Raw genomic sequence first — 18515 nt, 5'->3', positions numbered from 1 at the left:
GTGAGGAGTCTTGTGAATGATCCCACAACTGCACTTGAATTTGTCAAGTTCATGGTCATGGTCATATCTGAACATGAATCCGTGGTAGGAAAAGAACTCAAGTTAGTCACCATACTTGGTATTCTGGGAACCTGTTCCAAATACAACTGCATATTGGACATTGTATTCTGTCTCACAGTATCCCGCATAGATGCTAATGAATTATCATCGTTTAACTGAAAAACTACATGAGACCTATGAATCGGATACCTCATCCTAATTTTCAACTCCACATGCCTTGGATCACAACCCTCAACTTCATATATTTTATCTAAAACTTCCACAAATTTCAAAGCAGAACTTATAAATGCAAACTTAGTCTCTCCTCCTACGTATGAAATATCCACCTCCTTTTTCAACAAGGTCCCCACCCATATAACATAGAAGAGGGAAATTTGAGAACTCCATAATCTAAAAAACACGACTTCAATATAAGTGGGTAGTAAGTCATATGAATAATACTTCGTATATGATATATGAAATACATTCAACATGATAAAATAAAATTTACCAAAACACTACCTATTAGTACAAACTTTAGTGCATTAGAAACTATTTTATATCTGCAAACTAAGTGCACTGATCGTGATCAAAGTAGACAAAATATCAAATCACTGAAATCAACAATAGCTTAGTTATTCAATGTTCTGGAGACAATCTAAACAACCTTACCCGTAGTCATTATACTTCATCCACACTCCTAACCCAACAACACATACTAGCTCTAGTCATATCAAATTGCCCATTTATTTAAAACCAAAAAAAGTCTTATAAGCTACCCATTTAGCAGAATACTAGTGTGATTTCATAGGATTTAATATTATAAGTAAATAATTAGAATTGTATACTCGAAATTATTGTAAATATAAATAAATCAAAATTAGGGCTAACCTTTCAATCAAGAGAAAGAGTGGTGAATTGAATTCCCGCACATGGAGGCTCGGTCGACGGTAGGAGTGTAAATAATCCGAGCAGAACCGAGTGCTACCTTGTTCATGTTCAAATTCATTTAACTTAAGTGAATTCGAGCACAATCCCTAGCTTTCAAGCGAGCTCAAAAATATGTTCAAACTCGGATCATTTAGTACATTATATGTTCAAAATGAGTTGATAAACGACCGTTTCATGAACGAGCTTTATAATAAACGAGCTTCTCTAATAAACGAGCTATGTATTTTTGACATTTGAAAATCTCAAAATTAGCATAATAATTAAAATTATAAACTTAAGAATTAAAATTAACAATAATTGGGAATAAATTAATAATTCATGAACATAAATAAACGAGTAGCTCGTGAAAATAATTAAACGAGTTGTTCGTGAACTTATCTGAACGAGCATATCTATATTTGTGTTTAAGCTCATTTATTAAACGAGCTTCAAAATTTGTTCAACCTCAGCTCATTTATTAAATAAACGAACATAAACAACTTCAACTGAGCTCGAACCCGAGTTGTTTATTGATCGGCTCAGTTCATTTACACCCCTAGTCGACGGCGGCGACAATAGTAGGTGGTAGGTAGCCGGTGATTAATCCTCCAGCGGCAATTTGGAGTAGTAGGTAGAGCTTTTTTTATCACTAGTAGGTGGTATGGGGTTGTAATTTTATCACTGAAGAAATATAGGAGTGTCGTGCTTTTTTTTGCTTTGGAGGAAGATGAAGACTTCATATAATACAATTCTCCAAGTTGTTAGTGTATATTTTAATTGAAAACCGCTACTAACCTATTTTAATAAATAAACTGCTAATTTCAGTAGCAGTTCTTTTATTAAAAATCCGCTATTATTATCAGCGGCTTTTAGCTTCGGATAACTGGAAAAAAAATACAAATCTCCACTAATCCTACATGTGCGATATTACGGGAAATAGTTTTAAAATTGACATATATACGGAATTAATTTTCAATTTAGCATTATCTATAGAAATCGCTCAATATAAAGTTTTCAATATCTGATATCAAAAGTTTATTACTCCGTGCTTGTATATGATATTAGAGGTTTATTATCTGATAGTAACTTTTTTAAAATTGATGTTAAAGCCCACATTACCTAACATCATACTACGTCATCATCCTAAAGACCAAATATTCTCTAGTAAGATCAAACCCATTATTTTCCTTCAAAATCAGTCTGCCAAACCCAGACTCTTAGATGCTTCTTCAAAATCATACTACATTTGGGTAATAAATCGGAGAATAGCATTAACGTCAAACTAGGTTATGAATTTACATTGGCACCGCCTCTTCTTCAAGGGTCATTTCGAAATCCTCGTTGTCCTTGTTTAATTCATCTCCATCGATCGTTTTCGCTGTCGCGGTTCATGTGGACGGACTCACGGTGAGTAAGTTCTACTCAATACTTTATCTAAAATTTTATGGAAAAATGATAATTTAATAATCCAACATTTGCTCCATCTTCCATAAACAATCCTACCTTTTGAAATTCCAGGAACAATCCCACCTTTTACCCTAATCTTCCTTTAACAATCCCTTTTACCTATAACTAGTTAAACCGGTCAAATATTTTTATTTTTTATTTTTTTTTATTGAATTCATCTCCTCCCACCTCCTTCCATGTCACCACAGTACCACTGAAGTGTCACCCCACCAAATCAAGACAAGTGGTAAAGTCCATAATCAAACACAATTTATTAATGGACACAATAAACAAAAATTAGCAAAAGTGTAGAAACTATGTCATGGCAAGTCACCTAGCAATTAACCACATATAAACAATTTTAATCTCAATACAGTCACCAAGATGAGTTGAACTACCCTATTAGTTAGTTTCAAATTCTAAATCAAACTCCAAATTGCAAGACAAAACATATATAATAATAAACCTTGCATAAAAGGGCATATACATACGCAACATATTATGTAAAGTTATAATTTAACGATAACAAAATAATTGAGATGGAACTTCCCCAACATCGAGGACATGTCCGATCGCCCTTTGTCATATTTATAGTGGATCTCCTTGAATATCGAACAATTAATGGTCACGATAATTTTGATTTCAAATACTTTCTCGGCTTCAATCAAACTAGCGTACGCCACACAGATTCTTGATGTAAATATTGAGTTAATTAGTTTACCTAATTTGATTGTTACTTCACACAGCACGAACGCACGATTCTTTAATCATATAATAATTATAAAGCTATGGTGCTAATAATGTGTTATAAAATAGAGAGAATTGAGAGAATATAATCGATCAATTATTCCATAGAGTAGGGTATACATATATTTAAGGTTTGATGATACAAGGATTATAATGGGCATCAACACAATATTTCATGACTGGAAAGAAGTAAAAGAAGAAAAAGAGAAGAAAAATGAAAAGAAAAGAAAGAAATACTTACAATAAACCTGATATTTGGTCTTGTGTGGCAAATTTTTGGGATGTAGAGAGGTATTTATAGAATAGAGAATGAAGAGTAAGGTTGAGCTTAATAAATAAGTGGGCTTAAGTTATGAAATATTTGACCCACAAGGGTTCAAATTATGAAATTGGGCCTATTTAAATGAAATAGGGTAAGTCCAATATGAGTATGTAGGAATAGTTTACATACAATTAATTAACAAATCAAAATAAATTATAAACGTTTAATCCAAAATAAAATTTACTTTTATAAAACTTTATAATTAAAACACTTTAACCCTTTAAAATATTTAATTAAAATACTTGAGCCTTTAAAAATTTGTTTAATAGATAACTAAATAATTTATAAAATACATGAATATACGGGTATTATATTTTATGTACTATACTATGTTTTTTGAATCAATCTATGTACTATAGTAAGATTACAGTCTATTACGGAGTAATATTAATATAGATTTTGTTTATATAGCACCCGTTTATAGCACCTATATAATATTTCTATGATATATTTTAGTAAACAATCATACTAATTTTATATGATTATAGGAATCTTTGGATTAACGTTAAAAACATTTATTGCATTTCTTTTTTTCGTTTTTTTTTTTTGTAAGGAATTTAATATTTGTGATTTTTTTTTATGTACAATTTAATTGACATTACAATGTTGAATTTTATTACTATTTACAAGTAAATATGACACATGCCCTTTTTGAAAAAAATAAAAAAATAAAAAAATTACACTATATGAAATTATATTGTCAAACCACATTATTTTTTATAAACCGAGATCTTAGGCAGGATATAAATCATCACCAATAATATAATTTGCATATCTTGACTGTATTTTCCATAATAGTATGGATTGAAATTTACAGTCATATCGGTAAATATCCACTAACGTATTAATTCAATATGATTTTTTTAGGATTGCATTAATTTTATTATTGCGGAAGATCAGATTGATTTTATGTATTATGATTTTTTTATACCAGCAAGCTAAAATACTTTTTTGTTATATTAAGTGTATAATTGATGTAAACATTAATTGTTAGATAATTCCTATTTTTTGTATACGTATAGTGGTAACTGGTAAGTCTACACACGTGCTTTTACATCCATTGTTTAAGTATGTATTTGATGTAAATGTTTGTTGTCAAATATATAGGAAATTGTATTAAACAATAATCGATCACAAAATCAATAGATGTATTAATTACTATATTAAAAATAAAAGTGCATAGTTATATCGTAGTAATGTTTTGTATTACACTTTAATAATTATTATTTTATTTAAATTTTTCTGTTGTTTAGAGAGTCGCAATGATATGTGATGAAAATCGATCTTATAATCCTCTGGAAATAGGAAGGTAACTTTAACTAACTGAGCTATTTTTTTAATGGTACTAATAACTATCATTTTTGTGTTAATGTGATTTTTTTTTTTTTTGGTATAAAAAATTGAAAGGTTTCGAAAAATATATTAAGTTCAATTTAAAAGTTATGATTAAGATACATGTTTGATCAAATAAGGAGGTGATGAGGCATGTATTATAAGTGGATGTAAATACCATGAAAATAAAGTGAAGGCACTAGTAGAGAAATGCTCATTTGCGTCGCACTTTTAGAGTGTATTTGCGTCGGTTCTAGTGCGAAGCAAGTGTTCGCGTCATTGGTGCGACGCAAATAACTCTTATTTGCATCGAACTTTTATAAAAGTGCGAAGCAAATGATAATTATTTGTGTTGCTTATTTACAAAAAACGAGTGTTATTTGCGTCTTTTTTTAATAAAAACGCGACGCAAATAGTGTTAAATGGTGAAGCGAATTCTAGTTATTTGCATCGCTTTTTTACAATATTGTGACGCAAATGAATCTTGTTTGACAAATTCAAAAGCGAATTATTTGCGTTGCTTGCTTGTTTAATGATCAGCGATGCAAATGATATATAAATATATTATATGATACAAAATAAAAAGTAAGAAGCAATAATAAAGAATTCAAATATAAATTTTGGCAGAGTTTCCTTTGTAATTTGGCCTACCCATAAAATTGGGAATGACGGCAGCATATCAAAAACCTGTCCAATAAATTTACAACTCAATTCCATTGACATTATAGTCATCATTCAACACAACCACCAAAACCAACCCAAATTGTTGGTAAACAAAATATATACATTCATGTCAATCCTAACAAATAGAACAAGAGTCTAACAAGTAAATGGAGTTTTGTAAGTGTAGATCTAAAGTTCAACATTGCATACAAAATAGTCTGCCCAAATATCTCGAACCTCGTTTATCTCCTCATTTGTGTACGGTGTAGATCTTGAAAAATCCTATTAGCAGAACACAAACAAAAGATCAGTGCAAAAGTTTAATCCAAGTGTAAGTACTTCAAATTGTATTTATTAAGTAAAAATGAAATATTTGACACCTCATACCGTAATAAGGTCCTCACTATTATGATGATATTGCATTATTTCGAACATATAACGCGTGACGTAATAGCCACATTCACGTCCACCTAATTGTTGAGGACACTACATACATTATAACAATTAGTTCAATTTAATTGCTATACATAACATTATTAAGAAAGTATATTTTGGGTAAGGAATTAAGTTAAACCTGTCCCAAATGCCATGTCAATTTACTTCCCTTAGATTGTCCACCTAGTGTCTTGTAATTTCGAAAAGCACTACACATTTGAAATAAATAACATATTTGTGCAAATTATATAAAAGCATTAACCTTAAATTAATTCACATGACTCTATAAACAAACAAACTTACTTTGTCATTGGAAACTTAATTGCCAAATTTCGCTTTTGCCTCATAGAATCAAAGATGTAGACTTCACGCTTAGTCATGCATAATACCAGAAGAACCCAATGATTCCTACATAAATTAGACATAAATTTGTAAATAATTAAGTATTACCAACATTTTTTTGCAATGTTTAAATAGAAAAAAAGTTCTAATTTTATACTTTTCATAGTATGGGCATAAGATGAAGTGCTTTTTTTTTTTTGTTTTTCCATTGCATTTCTCATGTATAGTAGGACACGATCAGCATCACAACGCAAATAGGTGTCTGAAATCATCTCTGGACACATGAATCCAGTGGGAAACACATCGGCCGTATCGAGAGAATAATCACTCAAAGCCCTACATATATATCATGTAATAATATTAGAAATGGTAATAAACTAAAGTTTTTAGGAGGGTTGAAATTTGAATATCTTACATCATAAAAACTTGCAAAATTGAAATATTAAGCCACGCTCCCGTGAGAAGTTGATCGACATCTTCTCGTTTGATAATGATGTCCCTTTCAATTTCATAACTAAAGGTTCTTACATCACCGATCATCTTCATCACATTTTCATCTTCGGGTAATGAATATAAGAAATCATTCAAACACCTACACTTTTGAGTCAAGTTTTCCAACACAAAATCCACAAGAAAGGTTTTTTTGGATTGGTGTTGGATTCTTTTATTTCGTGACCACTATCAACCTCTTTTCTTTTGACTTGCACATTTTCTTTGGTCATTTCTCTATTCCCATCACTCTTGTTTGGGATGATTTCCTAATTAACAGTTAAGCAAGGGTGGTCTTCAGGAAGATGTCTATGATTATCAATGTATACGTGCTTGCCACAATTGTCTAGGCGCAATGCCTCCAAATCATCTTCACAAATGGGGCAAGGTTTTGTTCCCTTCACGGTGTACCCTAACAAATTCCCATAAGCTGGGAAATCATTTATTGTACAAAAAATCATGGCACGTAAAGTGAAATTGGTTTTACTATATGCATCATACATCGAGACACCTTCATTCCACAACAATTTCAAATCTTCAATGAGAGGCGCTAGATACACATCAATGTCATTCCCAGGTTGTTTAGGCCCAGATATTAAAAGGGACAACATAATGTATCTAGACTTCATGCATAACCAAGGAGGCAAATTGTAGATAGTTAGAAGAACCGGCCAAGTGCTATATTGGGTACTAAGTGTCCCAAATGGGTTCATTCCATCTGTACAAAGCCCAAGCCTCAGATTTTGATCTTCTTGACCAAAGACCTTGAACTTTCGATCAATGTTCCTCCATTGTGGAGAATCAGCTGGATGTCTCATTAACCCATCTTTCTTCCTCCCATCAGCATGCCATCTCAATAATTTTGCATTTTTTTCATCTGAGAAAAGTCGCCTAAATCTCGATATAATTGGAAGATACCACAATGCCTTAGCCGGAGTTCGTTTCTTACACAACTCACCATTATCATTCATCTTATAACAAGAAACTCCACACCTTGGACACTCATGCAAATCAACATGCTCATTTCGATACAACACACAATCATTAGGACATGCATGTATTTTTCACGTACCCCATACCAAGAGGGCACATAAGTTTCTTAGCCTGATATGTGGAGTTTGGAAGTTCATTCCCTTCTGGTAACATTTCTACTAAGGCTTCTAAAATCTGAGTTTGGAAGTTCATTCCCTTCTGGTAACTTTTCATGTTTTAGTTGTCCTAGCCTCAAATAAGTTTTAGTTGTTCTCTCTTCACTTTCTTGGATGTTAGTACAGAAGGCCAGAAGTGAATCAACATTCACCTTCAATACTTAAAAATCTAAATTGAGCATTCTCTTTTAAGTGCTAAATTTGCTCACGTGAGCAACTTTTCATAATAAGTCTACTGAAGATTGGTGACCTTTTGTCCTTTTAATGGCCAGGGCACAACATATAAAAGCAGCACCTTGTGTTATCCCATGCGAAGATAAAATCAGCAAGACACAAGAATATAATGTTCTAAACAAATATGTGGCATGCGAGAGAATTTTGGACATGGTATGCTTGCTTAATTGTTTGTTTGTATATGCTCAACTGGTTTGCTCTACCTTGAGGGGATAAAAATCATGTTTGCTCAGGAATATTTGTTTCTTCCTGTTATAGCTGAAAGACGGAATGGGCATTGAGGAATTGGAGATGCTAAGAGAGCTGCTAATCTTAGAGGGAATTATGTACCGCCCGAGTTCAATGGAAGACTTGATATCAGAATGTGAAACTGTTGGGTCAACTCTTATGTATAGAAGACCCTCCCTTTGTCAAACACTATTTGCCCACTCCATAATCTCTGACAGGAAAACATTGTTCAACAAAGACAAAACAATACCCAATTTCAATTCTCCCCAGTTCCAGGCTAATTAAATTTGGCCCCAAAAAAACCTAAATTCTGAAGCAAAGATTGAACAAAACAAAAATAATAATCAATTAAAAACGGAAAATTTGCTCGAATTCAATCAAAAAAACGGAAAATAACAATAAAAAAAAACCTAAATTCACGAAGCAAAGATTGAACAAAACAAAAATAACAATCAATTAAAAACGGAAAATTTGCTCGAATTCAATCAAAAAAACGGAAAATTACAATAAAAAAAAAAGCCTAAATTCACGAATTCGGTGCACAAGTTTAGGGATCGTTACCTGTGCGTTTATGCTCGAAAATTTGCTCGAAATTGTTGCTCGAAAATTCTTCTTATGCTGCTGCTGGGAACGAATGAAGGAGGTAGCTTAATTACCTTCGAATTTTTGCTCTAATTCGTGCCTTATGCTGCTGCTGGGAACGAAGGAAGGAGGTACTTAGAAAAGTTTTGGGAAAACGAAGAAAGTTAGAAAGGTTTTTTATTTTTGTTTTCAGTTTTGGAATTACACTATAGAAACGAAAATTATTCACAAAATCATTTGCGTCACTTGTTCCTAAAAGAGAGACGCAAATGACATTATTATTTGCGTCGCTCTTTTAGTAATAAGTGACGCAAATAACCTATATCAGTGTTCTGCGTTGCACTTTTAATAAATAAGCGACGCAAATAACTTAAACTGAACTTAAATTATATCATTTGCTTCGTTTGTTTCTACAAGCGACGCAAATGAGGCGACGCAAATGAGCATTTCTCTACTAGTGAGGCCAGGGTAAGGATTGTATAAGTGATGGGCGGGAGATCGAGTATTAACTAGGTGTGGATATCTTGGTGAATGAGGACTAAAAATATTATACCGGATTTTGTATTCGTTTGTATGGGAAATAGAATGAAATTATTTGTACTTTTCTATTGTAAATTAATTATTCTTCTAATGGGCACAACTTAGAAATTTGAAAAATCATGGGTACACCTTAGAAACTCGACTATCTTAGGGGCATAGCTTAGAAAAACCCTAAAATCAAATAATGCTTATAATAATTGACATCATGCAAACAATTAAGTTAGAGATAATGAGTCTAACAATCCTTCTAAAGCAACATTCCACTTTTCTATTTGGAAAATAAATTTAGGTATGTAGCCATAATGTAGGATAGGTTATCGGATGAGTAATTATAAGGTACGGTGGGTCTTGAAGCGGGTATTAGGTGATATTAAACAAAGTGGTGAGACAAGAGTTTAGATCTTAGCTTGTATCCTTTATAAGTGATAGACAAATATGAGAATTATGCATCATACGTTTATAATATTATGACATTGAATGAGTTTGATGACTTATTCATTCTATTTAGAAGATATGATGAAGAACCCTCATAGTGTAAAATAAATTATTTTTTTTAATGGATGGGATGCAAAATAAAGATGTTAAGTTTAAGTTGTTGTATGTAATTTGGATCATTTAAAAATAAGAGTAAAAAATTGTTTTAATAAGTACTTCGGCTATACATCATTTAATTATATCCTTTCAAGAGGTTCGTATCTAGAATATTTTAAGATTAACATTGAAAAGAATTTATGATGATTAATGTACTAATTTAAGGAAATTAAGTATTATTCTTATATTCAATTAATTTAAGATTTTACACGAAATAAAAATGAAGATTATTAGTAAACCGTGCATCGCACGGGTGCTATACTATTTCCTACTATTTCCGACAACTATTCAACTAACTTCAACACTTCTTCTTCACCGCCCAATGCTTTCGTGATTGCATTACGTCTTCGCATTGATTAGAATCAAAAAATAAAAGGTGGTGGTGGTGGTGGCCGGGGTCTTACTCTTGGTGGTAGTTTAGGTGATGTCGTGTGGTGGTCTGAATTTGTGGCTTAAAGGTGAGCATGGATGGGGAAGTAATAACAATTAAAATTAAGGGTAAGATGATCATTTACAATGTCAACCTAAGTAATATTTTGTCGTTAAATAGAAATTCAAATAAAACATTTGAAAAAGTAAAAAAGAGAAATATAAATAGGGGACCATTAGGTATAATGTGAGAGGGAGAAATATTATAAAATGTTAGTGGGGTTAAAAGAAAGAAAGAGAAATAATATACAACGTGAGTGGGGTTTCCAAATTTGGAAATTGGGCACTTAAATAAAAATGGTCGTTTTTGAAAAATGGGGCACTTCAGAAAACGGAGGGAATACTAATTCCAACGACTCCAAACCAAATACGGAGTAATATTTAACGAGAATTGAGTAACCTTATACGAAGTATACTACACTTTAAGATGCGGGCGTCGTTTAACTTTTCCTTTATAATCTCTCCGTATTTTTTCACTAGCTCCATTTATCCTAGGCACGTTTGCCGATGCCAACCTTTGATCAGAAATATTTTTTCTTATGTATAGATCATAAACATTTGTCAAAATAGGTCAAATCATAGTAGTTAATAGTAATAAAATCCGGAGGGAGTATCAGTATAATAGAGATACTCCCTCCGTACTTTATTACTTGCTCCATTTGTCTACGTGCGGAGTTTTTACGAGGAATAGTGAAAGTAATAAAATACTACTATGTAAAAATGGGGTTGGTTAAAGAATAAAAAATCTAAAAAGCAAAAGTCAGTGTAAGTGAAGAATAGAGAGAATATGAAGAATATTAAAATATGATGTGTGCAGATCACTAGTGGGAAGAAAATAGTAATATATTATTAAAAATTTCCAAATAAAGAAATGGAGCAAATAATAAACTACGGCCGTAAAAAGAAAGTGGAGTAAGTAATAAAATACTCGCGTATAGGGGTGTTAATCAAGCAAGTCGATCACGAGCAGAAGGTTACTCAACTCGTGCTTGTTAAGTTTCGAGTCAATCACGAGCTGCTCGATTAGAGGTGAAGGTCTCTTGAATTTCAAAAATTTGTTGATTATATTTTCTTTTTAGAAAAATTGTCAGAAAAAACCTTTTAAAGCAACTTTTTTTTGTTAGGAAAAACTTTATAAATTTTTTTTTGCAGCTTAAAACCTAATTGTAAATTATTTTTTTTGTTGAAAACAACCTAAAACCTCTAATCCATTCAATTAACCTCTAATTTTCCATTATTTATTCTAATTAACCATAACTTCTCACTTAACCATTTTATAACTAAATTAATTTATAAATTAAAAAATAAAACAGTAACCACCACCCCCACCACCAGCAAGCCACCCTCTCCCTGTCCCCTCCCGTGGCAGCAGCCCCCCCTCCCAGCCGCCGCCTAGATTCCCCCACCCCCGGCGACCCACCTCCACCGCCGATTAAATCCTCCTACCTTTCCCCTTTACCCTCGCCGCAACCATCCTCTTAAACCCTAACTCGAAAAACCCAGTACCCAATAGCACGGCTGTGAGGTTGTGGCTGCGACGGGAGTTGGTGCGGCAAGACTTGGGCGATGGCCAACGCTGATTGGTGAGTCGAATTTGTGACAGTTTGAAGGTGGGCTAGGCGGTTTTGTGATTTAAATTGTGATTGCTAATATTTGGCGAAGGATAGTTGTTGCGGCGAGACTTGGGTTGTGTGTTGTGTTGTTGAGGAGGGATGGTCAAAGCAGGGGAGCTCGGGTAGCAGCCAAGGCCACGAACGCGGCGGTGGAAGTTGGTCTCTGAGAGTGGGGGGGTTCTAGGCGGCAGCTCGGATGGAGGAGGGGGAAGGGGAGGGGGTGGCTGGTTGTTGGTGGATGGGGTGGTGGTGGTTTTTGTTTGTTTTTTCTTAAAAAAAATTTGTAAATTAATTTAATTATTCAATAGTTAAGTGAGAGTTAGAGGGTAATTAGGAAAAAAAAAAGAGAAATTAGAGATTAATTAAGTGAATTAGGGGTCTTGGTTGTCTTAAACAAAATAAATTTACAATTGTTATGAAATAAAGGGGATAGGAGAAATTAGGGGAGAGAATAGATGGATATTCTTCTTAATCAATGATGTAGGAGTACATATATATATATATACATGTGATACAATTAGGGTTTCCTTGTACAATAATAAATATAGTATATCTAGAATTTCCTAGAATTATCATAAGGGTATAATGGACATCCACTAAATACATATATTATATAGCACTCCCCCTTAGATGATCCTTATCAAATAGTGTGCCTCATTAAAACCTTACTAGGAAAAACCCGATGGGATAAAAACCTAGCGAAGGAAAAAGAGTGCAACACTTTCATAATATGCCTTGACATGCTGCCTCGTTAAAAACCTTACTAGGAAAACCCAATGTGGGAAAAAACCATGGTTAAGGGAAAAAGAGTGCAGCGCGTATTCCCCCCCCCCCCCTGATGAATGCATAACTTGAGATCTTCCGATGTAATGATCCAATGCCTTAGTAACTTCACACTTGTAGCTAACTATCATTACTTGATAGTTGATCTTCCCTGATCAAACTTGAATCTTCACTGTAAAGCATCTTCGTTTATCCATACTTGTGAGAACAATACCTATGTTGCGTTTAACCACTATCTTATATGACATTTTTGTTTCAAGTTGTCTTACCATCAAAATTATGTCTACTTCTAGAGGTCGTAAAAGTAGCTATTGATAATCAAATATTGATAATAATTTATGGCAACCCGTGATACCTTGATATCATTATCTAAGTTTATATGAATTAGTTTTATATAAAATAAGTAATTATTATATACTTTACTCATGGTTCTTCTGGACCATAAGAAGATGATTCTTACTATAATATATCTCATTACTATTCTTCTTTAGACATTTTGGATTTTATACGAGAGTTCTCCAATGTGTACAAAATCGATTAACTCTCACATGGTTAAACTTCAGGTTGATATCTCAATAACTTAGTCGCCAATACTCTCCATGAGTTTGATAACAATATCAACATTGTCATTTTTAGAATATAGAATTTGAAGGGCTAGATATTTGAATATGTTGTATGTAAGTTCTTCGGAAACTTTTCATGCATGCATGATACATAACATGTAATTGGATCGTCATCATATAAACTTTCATCACAATTATAAGCCCATCAGAGTATAAGTTTCTTCTTGTAAGTCTTCATCATAATTATAAACTCGTCATACCAAAAACATTCACATATAACACAATTGTTGTTGTATACAACTATTACTAATGCATGTAATATGAGATGTAGAATTCATGATAACACATTAAACAAAATATATATGTAATGAGTAATGCATCAAACTACATCCTATTCATACAATGAGTGATGCATAAATCTAAAACTCAAACATGCACATAAATTAAAGACTCAAAATGCAAACATTGTACAGTGTGGATTTCAGAAATCCATTTTCTAATTGGACTACTAGTCCATGATAAAGTTTTGATCATTAGCATTCATATTTCATTGGACTTCTTGTCCATGATAAGCTTTTGATTTATTATCTTAGTTTCATGTCGAAATCAAAATGGACATATGTTTCTATCCCTTATGCACAAGTCCATTCCTTCTGCATATGCATATTATATATCGGTTCCATCATATTCCGGTATCATATAATTCCTCAAGGTACAATTTTAATTTGCATGCTATTTTACCAATGATATCTGAATACGTTTCTCATTGGTACCATCATAACTTTTCTTACATAATAGACCATCTATTGTAATAATTCAAATATTTATACCACTTTTGGGGTATTTCATACTCTATGGTATTTATATACTATTACAATATTAAAAGAGTTAACTGCACTATCGTGCCACATATCATATCTTTATTTTGGAACCGATCATACAACTCACACTTCATGTGTAGTGATTCAAGTATAATTGGCAAGATTTTATCTCAATGTATACACATAATATGACCAAAATGTATCTTCAACGCTATGCAACATAAGTCATAACTGAATACAAATCAAATCATAAATGTGTAACATATCTTGATAATATATAGACAAAAATTGGCATATAACTTTTCAAACTACCATTATAGGGATCATCAAATTCTTTTCGATTTCCAACTTTTTCCGATTCTTTTCCCCCTAAGTTGGTAAAGTATCTCATTTATAGGGGCGTCTAATTCTATACCAACTTAGTATATAAATTTGCATTAAAATTCATTTCATTGCGAGGATCACAATCAAAATTTATCTCTTAGAAGATTTGTATTAAACAACATTTATCTCTTCTGGAGAAGAATTTCAATGAAGAATCATTTCTTCATTAACTTTACATTGCATGTGTATTTATTATTACAATTTCCATAATATGTTCTCTTCTGGAGATCAATGTCAATGGGGAGACATGTGTTGTGCAGTTGTACATTTTCCTTCTTCTCCTCTTTCTAATGTGCTGACATATAATAGCCCCAATAAAAAGAATTGGTATACAAGCGTAAATCACTTGCTTGTAATTCTACTAGGTGGTGATCTTCTAGATCTTTGAAGACTTAAATAGTGTATTTGGTGAGCTTCTGGTCACCTAATACTTGAAAATAATACATAAGTTATTTTGGTAAACTCCTGGTCACCTACTACTCTTTCGTATATATAAAAATCAAAACCTATTAACTCTTGAAATTTTCATCAACACAAAATTATTATAGCTCAATCTCAATGTTATGTCTTGCCATTTAATTCATTTCATATATCTAACACTGAGAGAGTGTCAGCACATTATCAAATGAAATTTTAGGTTTTCATAACGGGTATTTATTGAACCCGGATGGCCTAATTTAATCATCACATCCAATCGTTTATCTAAATTTAAATTCTGGTCATTTTTCCAACACTAGTGATCACTTAAATTTACTTTATGCATGGCCATGACTATGATGTGATATTAGAACACCAACATGTGTTTCTTTATATAATTGGCAAGACAAGCAACTAATATAATACTTGATCCAATATGAACTTATACTCTGTTAGAGCTTTGACTATAATCTTGATACATGCTAAGCTTGTTGGACATTCTATACTCTTCTGGAGTATTCTATATAATCATGGTATATATCCATTTTACTAAACATAATCTCTTCAAGAGATCTATCAGAATGCATCACTTCCTCAAATTTGCGATTGTCAATAATTGCTCTTTTCTGTTTAAAGATTCTTATCTCTGGAACCTATTGAGCTTGGCTACCACGCTTCAAGCGTGCTTTAGGTTCATCAGCAACTAATATTGTCCTTTTGGGACATCAAATTTAATTGGGGCATTTACAGTTGGTATATAACCAATATCATCTATTCATATCCATCTTCGATCTAGATGGTGTCGTTCTAAATATTAAATAATGTTGTGGTCACCCCTATTAAATAAAACATTGATACTTAAGCTAATATATGTACCAAACTGACCATCAATGTATCTTATTATTATTCATGTGCAAGGATTACATAAAATAATGAAATAATTACTATCTCCCCCTAATCCTTGTATATGGGTTTATGGACTTAATCCAACAACCTTTAAAATCCCTTGCACCGTTTAAGTCATAAATTCTTTTGGCAATAACATGTATCAAGAAAAGTAAAATTATTCTTATATAAAACTCTTACTTGTTCCTCAGCTCTAGCCAAATTATATTAATCTTTATCACAAATTCTTAAAACTATGAACATAAATAATACATTACTCAAGTAAGTTACTCACAATGTCATGTTTATTATCTTGAACTCATAACACTTATTCTTGCTCATATAGATATTCTTATGAACTCTTCCATATATAATATATAATTAAGGAAATATCACGTAAGCATATATGTTATTCTTCAACTACACAAATTCTTATTCATTCAATTCTCACCATGAGTTCTATATCTAGATAGAATACTATTCAAAACTTTTGTATATTCTCTCATGACATGGTATGAGTAGTATTAGAAATCTCATCATTCATAAGGTTAATTAAAACAATGTTATATATCATCAAATGACCAAACAATACTCATGAAATTTAGTTTTTGATAATGACGTAAAATATCTTTAAATAAATATTCATATGGTCAATAAAAATATGGCGCCATTCAAGTGTAAGTAATATCACTCATAAAAGTAAAAATAATATTACAATCATCGTTAAAGACTCCAATGCATCACCATAACAAAAAATCGACTATAAAATTTAATCTACACTCAACACAATCACTTAATTCAATCAAAGTTAGGCTCCTCATGAAGCTAGATATATATAACCCAATATGTGTACTACATACATAACAAATTAAATCAAAATTAGTTTGACTTTCGTTAGCAATGCACTTAGCCACATAATAATTTAATATACAAAACCAATGCCACCTAAAATACAGAGCATAAGATATAAACATATATACCATGAGCAATAAATATTATATATACATTATCATGATTAACTGATAATCTTAGATTATTAATAGTAAACTTAACACATACACATAGCAAAATAATGTGATAAAACTAATCAAGTGTGATAGTCTCAAAATTTAGCAGGCGAAATCATGAAATTATAATGGCATAACTCGTTCACTACACCAAATAAAGAGTAAACACTAAAAACAACAAAACATATCCAATATAAAACTAGGATTTTTCTCAAAGTCAATCAAAACCAAGGAAACAATTTATCCAACTAGATGCAGTGAGTTAAGGAAATAATTTCCAAGCAAATAATGCTTGGTTAGGCGATGAATAACGTATGTATAAACAAAACTTTCAAGCAAGTTTAGGGGTTTTTGGTTCTTGAATATAATATTTTAGGTTTACAAATTATGTAAAAGTAGTCATGAATTTACCAATACTCTTAACAATCTATGCGTACAATTAGAATATTCAAGCAAATAGGGGTTTTTGGGGCTACCCCAATACAATACTTGAATAGTTCAAATGAAATCGGCATAGTTATCGTAAAGATTATCATTTAAGGAAAAGAGAGAAGATGAGCAAATCATCATGTCGACATAATATTAGGTGAATAAATTAAACAAGCCCCCAAAACAAAAATTAATTAAACCCACTATAATCAGTATTAAACATGAAAACAAAAATTTCCAGGCTTGGATATCCAAGAAATCCCATAACAAACAATCTGCTTATCTAAATAAGATTAATACAAAGTAATAGTAATTTAATTCTTCCAACACAATAGTTAATAAAATGATTAACGTAGGAAAAATTAAGATCAAAAGGGAAAGACTCTTGGTATAAGGATACGTAGTTTTGACAAATTTAATAATTTGCGGAAACTCCAAACATCATTGTCGAATCACACACATATTTTAATTCTGGATTTTAATAATTACAAGTGTAAACTTACCTCTTGATGCGTGCTTGAATACTTATTCAATCAAGAACGATGTTAGATTTCAATAGTAATTCCTCCGTAGACTAATCTTTTGAGGTATGGTTTCAATCAATCGTAAATAGCTTTTGCATCATATTCTAACAGAAAATTCATACAAATTGATGGGATATGGTCTTGCTCAGTCGGCTAGAGGTGGTGCTGATAACGTGTTACGAAATAAAGGGGATAGGAGAAAGTAGGGGAGAGAATAGATGGATTTTCTTCTTAATCAATGATGTAGGAGAGTATATATATATATATATATATATATATATATATATATATATATATATATATATATATATATATATATATATATATATATATATATATATATATATATATATATGATACAATTAGAGTTTCCTTGTAAAATAATAAATATAGTATATCTAGAATATCCTAAAATAATCATAAGGGTATAATGGACATCCACTAAATACATATATTATATAACAACAATTAGGTTTTAAGTTACCAAAAATATTTTATTATGTTTTTCTTGACAAAACAGTTGCTTTAAAGGTTTTTCTGACAAAATTTCGTAAATTTTTCCTACTCAACTATATTAATTTAAATTTATTAA

The 18515-nt window shown here is 31.7% G+C and overlaps 1 protein-coding gene across 1 annotated transcript; it reads right to left on the bottom strand.

The window, feature by feature from the left end:
• Positions 1-5415: 5415 nt before the first annotated feature.
• On the bottom strand, positions 5416-7005 carry LOC110716868. Its single transcript, XM_021895520.1, has 6 exons — positions 6672-7005; positions 6414-6592; positions 6218-6322; positions 6054-6123; positions 5867-5965; positions 5416-5761 (listed from the first exon to the last, which is right to left on the bottom strand). The coding sequence occupies exons 3-6, from the start codon at positions 6292-6294 to the stop codon at positions 5669-5671; spliced, it is 339 nt and encodes a 112-aa protein (XP_021751212.1). The 5' UTR covers positions 6295-6322; positions 6414-6592; positions 6672-7005; the 3' UTR covers positions 5416-5668.
• Positions 7006-18515: the final 11510 nt, after the last annotated feature.

This window comes from Chenopodium quinoa, unplaced genomic scaffold (assembly GCF_001683475.1).
Source record: "Chenopodium quinoa cultivar QQ74 unplaced genomic scaffold, ASM168347v1, whole genome shotgun sequence".
In the NCBI taxonomy this organism is placed as follows: Eukaryota; Viridiplantae; Streptophyta; class Magnoliopsida; order Caryophyllales; family Amaranthaceae; genus Chenopodium; species Chenopodium quinoa.
This window is presented reverse-complemented; position numbering and strand designations above follow the sequence as displayed.

Coding starts and splice junctions, on each gene's coding strand:
- LOC110716868 (XM_021895520.1), bottom strand. CDS start 6,294: ATGACTAAGCGTGAAGTCTACATCTTTGATTCTATGAGGCAAAAGCGA. Junction 6,124..6,217: donor ATTAAGTTTCCAATGACAAA/GTAAGTTTGTTT, acceptor TCAAATGTGTAG/TGCTTTTCGAAATTACAAGA. Junction 5,966..6,053: donor TGACATGGCATTTGGGACAG/GTTTAACTTAAT, acceptor TAATGTATGTAG/TGTCCTCAACAATTAGGTGG.